The 7148-nt window shown below is 45.9% G+C and overlaps 1 protein-coding gene across 1 annotated transcript; it reads right to left on the reverse strand.

Moving 5' to 3' along the window:
* Positions 1-576: 576 nt before the first annotated feature.
* Positions 577-1443, reverse strand: LOC148524807 (uncharacterized). The gene has a single exon (XM_088471747.1). It carries the CDS (start codon positions 1441-1443, stop codon positions 577-579), a length of 867 nt encoding a protein of 288 aa, XP_088327873.1.
* Positions 1444-7148: the final 5705 nt, after the last annotated feature.

A 7148-nucleotide genomic window follows, 5' to 3' on the forward strand; every position in this document is an offset into this window, starting at 1 on the left:
CCAATAGTTCCTCCGGACATTGCTGTAAGATGTTCATTCCTAGAATCACCGATGCTACTTTAGCTTCACTGCTCTCAGTGATCAGACATCCCTGTAGTGGAAGGTGGGTTTCTCCGATCTGCATATTAGCCTCCCAGTACCCCACGCAGGAGATCCCCAGTCCGTTACTAGCAATTAATTGCAGCCATGAGGGAGGTGGCATCAGCAACTGCCCCTCCTTCCAATAGCGTTGAAAAGCAGGTAGCTGTATGGTGGTGATTTGGGATCCTGTGTCTAACATGGCCAAAACTTCTATGCCATTTATGACAATTGGGATTGTCGGACACGTCCCGACATACCGGGGCCACCACTCTTCAGAATTTGGGTCTACTCCTCCTGTTCTCCCCGAGGCTTGACCCCCATCCTCGGGGTGTTGCAGTTTAATGTCTCCTCTTGCCTGCAGTATCTCTCCACGTGATCTGCCTTCTGGCACCGCCTGCAGATGGGACGGCCTTGAGCATCAAACCGATCTGTTGATCTTCTCCCTTGTCCCCGTGGTGGTTCCCACCAGTCATCAGCCCTTTGTCTTCTCGGCCGCTACCGTGGCTGGGATTGAGCTAGGCTGTGCACCTCCCTATGTATCTCTGCCATTCCCAATGTCATTTCTTCCATCTGTTTCCTCAACAGTTGTATTGGGTCAGGGGATGGCAGCTGCAACCCATGGGAGGTGGGGTTGGTTTCTTTGGGTGCCTGACATGCATTCCGTAAGCCAGCTTCTGCCAAGTAGGACTGATTTGGTAATCCCGGTAATTCTGGGAATTCTGTATTATGCTCTTCGACCATGCCCAACATTTTGGTAGCCGCTTCTTTAAAGTCTAGGAAGGTATGCGTCGGAAGTTGTAGTTGCAGTAGTCGCAGTTGAGCTCGTGTTCCTTCTCTGATAGCTCCCTCTATCAATTGGGTGACCAAGGTCTTATCCAGGTTCCTGACTTCTTCCTGATCGACAACCTGGATTGCCCTCAAGGCCTCCTGCAGGGTGAGGGCGTAGTCACGCAGACTCTCCCCAGGTTTTTGTTTACATGCATATAACCTCATTTTAAAGGTGGGTAAGGTATGGGCATCAAAAGTGGTCACCAGTCGTTTAAGGACTTGTTCTACATTCTGTTTTTCTCTGGCGGGCCAGGACGTCACTTCCCTGAGTGCCGAATTCTTCAATTGCCCAATGAGTATCTCGACCTGCTGCTGATCACTTAGCGTGTACAAACGGAACATAGAAGTCATCTTCCTTTTAAATTTGGTGAGAGTGCTTCCTTCTGTGCCATGGTCCTCACCAGAATACATGGGGAGCCACAGGGCTCCGAAGTAATAGGGGAGCGTGATAGGATTGATCTGTCCCACAGGTGGGTTGATCAGTGCTCTTGAGCCAGCAGGTGGCACTGCCTGAGCTGGTGGATCGGTCGACATGGCTCTTCTATACTTCCAACCTTATCACTTTGGACTCCGTTAATCCTGTTCGTGACGCCAGTTGTGGTAACCTTGACTTAATATGGTAAGTAAAGAGTTTACCTTGTGTGTTGTGGTTCAATCTTCACTCGATTTACGGAGAGGTGAGAGTAATGGAAGCACATGAAGGGGTGACGAGGCAGCTTGTGGTTTTTATTTTGTGAACACAGGTTTATTAGAGAGTCAGCAGGACACTTGCATAAATAACACACCTCACTCAATGAGGCAGCCTTTGTATTGCATTATCAGTGGGAAAAACATCAATAATGAGATTACACATAAAAACAATGGCATTTGCACGGCACCATATGGATTGGTGTAATAATACTTTGGCTGTATGACCGTACAATGTAAGACAACTTTTACGTTACTATTCACAGTTAAAGTCAGTATTAAGCATACATTCTTTTCTCAAATGGTTGCACACTACAAGAAAACAATTCAGCAATGATGACAGTACTAAACTAACTAACAATTTCAATGTCCAGATGACCTTAAACACAAAACACTGTATTCCTACCCGTCTTCGCTGCTGCAGCTGGTGGAGCTCTTATAGATCAGTTTAAGTTGACCATGGTACTAGTCCCACTTAGTGTAACATTTGTTAGTATTAAATCTGGGAGGGAAGAGTCGCCAATGTGTATATGGAAGTCCTGTACACAGTACAGCAATTCAGTCACTGAATGTTAATTCCACTTTTCTCTCTATAGGCACATTCAATTCTCAGGCAATCAGAAGGTTATTTAATATTCCTAGACAACTGTTACTGTAAAGTGTCCCGCAGTTCTATCCCAGGTTGATGGACTATATTATCTCCTTTAAGTAGTGTATTCCAGATTTCAAGTATCAAAGAATCACTGTGCTGTGAAATAGGACAGTCTTGGTGTGATCCGGAAAACATGCAGGGTAAATGGTAAGCTTGGTCAGTGAAGCAGATAACTCGTATATAATGAAAGTGAAAGTAACACTGAGGTTCTGCTATTTGCAACAAGGTATGAGAAAGTCCACTAATACTGAGTGTCAGTGCAGCTCTGCCTGTGGTGCAATCAGTCTTCCACTCACCACTCCACTCCTGTAGTTACCTCTGGTGCAAGGCTATGTAACTTTTCCACTGCTGGAGCTGTATGTCTATACTGCAGTTAATCGGTGGCCATCTTGTGGTTGGCAGAAAAGTTATAAATAGGACAGCACCTTCTATTACAAGTAGTATAACTGAAATGAGGGTGCTTTGGGGTTACACTATGATGGCTGCTGCTGTGGTATGGGGCAGGGAGGATGATTACCCTGTACTGCGTGTTGCCACTGTGGCTGCATACCTCCACCAACCGCTTCTTACTATTGTGCTGGACGCCTTAATGGTGTGCTGCTCAGTACTGCCCTTGGTCCCAACTTCCCACTGCTGTGGCTCACCTGACCCGGTCTATCTTCCGCGGGTCCCCGACGTCCACGCTCCCGGCTCGGCTGCTCCACACTACACTAGAGCTTTGCAGCTTGGCGATCTCTGCCCGCTGTCCTCGCGCTGCACGCCACACTTCTCCTCAGCTCCTGGTGCGCACTCTATAATTGACCCTCTTCTTCGCGGGCACCTGGCCACACCCACCGCTTGAGAGACAGGACAGGCTCATCCAATCAGCACCCACTGTCCCCTTGCTTCACATGTGCTCGGGGAGATAAGTATTAACACCTTCCTTGCCCAAGGTGGTATTAACCCCTCACGGTCCTAGGGGTGTCCGTTTCATGGGTGTCACACACACTTGTCCAATCCTCTGATGATCCACTTCCAAACCACATCAAAGTGCATCTCTGTTTGCCCTTCACCATTAGGACCCAGAGCTGCTGTATCAACACAAGCCACCTGCCGCTCACACTTTGTGGAGACATTGACCAACATACGTCCACTGCAGCAGCTCATGTGTGACCGGGGCACCAAGACTAAGCCCCACCCACCAGCACAGTCCCCACACTATCTCGGCTTGCTAACCCTGATCGGGACAGCGGGCGCACTGTCAGGTGACTAAGTGAAACTGAAATATTGAGGGGTTTAAGTTTATATTAGAAATCGCCTACTGTATTATTGACAGAGTGCAAGCTCCCCATCTATTCTCCCTCTTAAAGACTTACTAACCTTTTAAACTTGTTGCATAGACTCTGACTGCGCTTTCATGTGGCTTCTTACTGAATAACTTGTATACTAACAGCTTTATGAGTGGAGATTAACAGAAGAAACATACATTGCTTTCACTAACCATTTTAAGACCAACTGATTCTAACTAATCACTGGTTATGAATACCCTTTTGTGTGACTGCTTGATTGCATTAACCAATCACTTTTAGATTGATGACTAAAGTAATGTTATTGCTTCCATTGTGGTTTCTAGAAAGCTGTTTCTTATACATATATTGAATGATGTTATTTGACACAATTTTTTGCTTTTTATTATAAATGAAAAATATATATTCTTTAATCCAGCGCTCCCTTCTCTATGTTGCCTTTGTGTTTTTTGCGGGGACATGAACCCCAGTACTGAAGAGAGCAGCAGGTTTTAAGTGTTATATACAAGTACATCATATACTATTTTATGTTTTTTTGGTTGGACAGCCATACATCTTAGCACCTGGTGTATTTTTCTCACTTCCAGACCAGTCTGTTGACACAATTCTACTGGAGACCTGGAAGTAGATTTAACACCCAATATATGCCTCCACACCTGTCCAATTTTGCAGCAGATCTCAGATCTGAATATGATTAAACAAACTACTGAAAGGATTGTGTTACAGTACACACTCTTCCAATCTTTGGCATTGCAGGTGATACTCACAGGCAAGGGCGCAGCTACAGTAGGTGCAGAGATTGGGGCTGCTATGGAGCCCAGGCTGCCTCTGGGGCCCGGGCCGTATCTCTGCACCAGTTACACTGCCATCTTCTAAGGCCCAGCGCATCTATTCTAACCAGAGTGTTACTGCAGGGCATCTGGGCCAAGAGGTGATCTAAACTACAGCCATCTCTAGCTGCTGCCTGCATGCATTGTGATGTTACAATACAGGTTACTGCCCTACATAAAGGATGCCCAGCTACTGGCAGACACTTTGTGGTGACATTTTGTCCTACATAGATACTCTGGGCCAAATGTAATAGGGTGAGAGTTTAGAAAATGTGACAGTTTTCTCACACTTTTTAAACTCAGGCCAATGTAAGAGAGTCCGAGAACAAAGCATCAGAGCAAACTCACATGTTTTTCAGACTCAAAAAACTCTCACAATTTAAACTCTCATCCAGATGTTTTCCCATTTTGAAGATAAAACTCAACCAATGAGAGAGATTATTGCTAAACTCTCACATTTTACATTACATTTGGCCCTCTGTGTATTTTCTGCTTTATTTATGCAACTTTAAAAAAAGACTACTACTGATATGGACTATGGATTATATCTTTCATTATAGTCCTGAACAGCAACTTTCTCTGAAAAAAAAATCTGAATTACAACTGCAGGTAAGGATATATAACATATTTTGGCCTAACACCCAAAACCCCTACAGATGCCACCCCTATTTTATCTGCAGTTTTTAATTTAGAAACAATGGATAAAGGAAATTATTAATCTGATCTGAGGATGCCTGACTTAAGATGGGTACTCACGTGTCCAATCCTCCTGGGATTCTACTCCAGAAAAAACTGTTGGCACAATCCTACTGGAGACCTGGGCATAGATTCAACACCCAATATATCTCAGTTCTGAATCTGCTAAAACAGTCTACTGGAAGCATTGTGTCCAATCTTTGGCAGCGCTGCCACTCACAGGCAAGGGCATAGCCACAGTAGGTGCATAGAATGGGGCTGCTACGGGGAAGAGATCACTTCTTTGGTCCCGGACCTCTTCCTGCACTGGTTACACCGTCATCTCCTGAGCCCCATCTTTTCTATTCTCACCAGAGTGTTACTGCAGGGCAGCTGGGCACAGAGCTGATCTAAGATACAACCATCTCACAACGCAGGTCACTGCCTTTTATAAAGGATGTCTATGTGAGGAAAGAAAAGTACTCTCTACCAAATTAATAATAAAATATAACTTTATTATATTCATTAAAAAATATTCCTTTGAGAGTACATGGACAAAGACAGACAACATTTAGACATATAAATAAGGCAGAACAGCCTCAAGTGAAAATACTCAATTGGTCAGTCTATGGATATCGCTGAGGTCAATTGAGCACTTCAAGATATAATTGTATAAAGGTTAAAAAAAAATTGTATTAAGCTTGATATACTTAATTAAGAGGGATATAGGACCTGAATCAGACCCGGTCGCTAAGTTGCACTCGCTTGCTCTGAGCAATTTTTGCCCATCTGCGCATGCATATAATTTGCAGTGTGCGTACGCAAGCCAGTCGTTGCGATCTGATTTTGGTTGGTTGTAAGCCACTATCAGGTCACCGCTTAGAGTGACAGATAGTGCCGTTTGTGGGTGGTAACAGGGGAAGGTGCTTGTGAACGGGGGAGTGAATGTGCGAATGCAGGCGTGTCAGGTCGCCAAAATGCCATTTAAAGGGCGTACATAATTAGCAAAGTAGCGTCATTGTACACGTCACCTGCATGCAGGGCTGCCATCATAAATTGTGGGGCCTGGTACTGACAAGATAGGCAAGCCCCCCCCATCCCCTGGGGGAGGAGGGGTCACAGGTGGGTGGAGCTACACAGGATGGGTGGGACATTAATTGGTGCATTTAAAAATTGTCAAACCTTGCACTGTGGTTGTTGTTCGATTGAACAACAATATATATATATTAGGGATGAGCGGGTTCGGATTTCTGAAATCTGGACCCCCCTGAGCCCCCCCGATCCGAGTCGTATCCGAGTCAGGCTCGACTTTTCCAGCCTGACTTGGAACTGAAATCGAGGCAAAACGTCATCATCCCACCTTCCGGATCTCGCGGGTTTTGGATTCTATAAAAGGTCCCCGCATCAGCGCCATTTCTCACTCTGGCTGTGCACAGTGAAGAGGGAGGGTGGGAGCTAGGGCTGGCTGGGTTGTGTAGTATAGTGTAGTGCTGTGCTGTGCTGCTGTTGTCCATAGGGGCTGTGTCCACTCCTCCAAAGTCCATAGGGGCTGGCTGTGTTGTGCTGTGCTGCTGTTGTCCATAGGGGCTGTGTCCACTCCTCCAAAGTCCATAGGGGGTGGCAGGGCTGTGTTGTGCAGTCAGTTGTCCATAGGGGCTGTGTCCACTCCAAAGTCTATAGGGGCTGGCTGGGCTGTGTTGTGCAGTGTCCCAGTCCTAAAGGAGTGCTGTAGTGTTGTCCAGGGGGTGCTCTGTCCATCAGGGGTGCTCCCCGCACGTGCAAAAAAAAAATATTTTTTTTCTGTGTTTTTGAATTGTGTGTGCAGTAGCTGCACGTGCATCAACAAAGTAGCGCCAAGCGTGCGCCTGTGTCATAAGTAAAGGGCCGGCTGGCTCGTCCGTTAAAGGGTGCTGTAACCCCCAAAGTGCACTCCAAAAAAAATAATATTTTTTTATGTGTTTGTGAATTGTGTGCACAATAGCCGCATGTAGCCGCACGTGCATCAACAAAGTACCGCCAAGCGTACACCTGTGTCATAAGTAAAGGGCCGGCTGGCTCGTCCGTTAAAGGGTGGTGTAACCCCCAAAGTGCACTCCAAAAAATATATTA

The sequence above is a fragment of the Taudactylus pleione genome, unplaced genomic scaffold, assembly GCF_031769625.1.
Source record: "Taudactylus pleione unplaced genomic scaffold, aTauple2 ptg000116l, whole genome shotgun sequence".
Classification (NCBI taxonomy): Eukaryota; Metazoa; Chordata; class Amphibia; order Anura; family Myobatrachidae; genus Taudactylus; species Taudactylus pleione.

Coding starts and splice junctions, on each gene's coding strand:
- LOC148524807 (XM_088471747.1), bottom strand. CDS start 1,443: ATGTCGACCGATCCACCAGCTCAGGCAGTGCCACCTGCTGGCTCAAGA.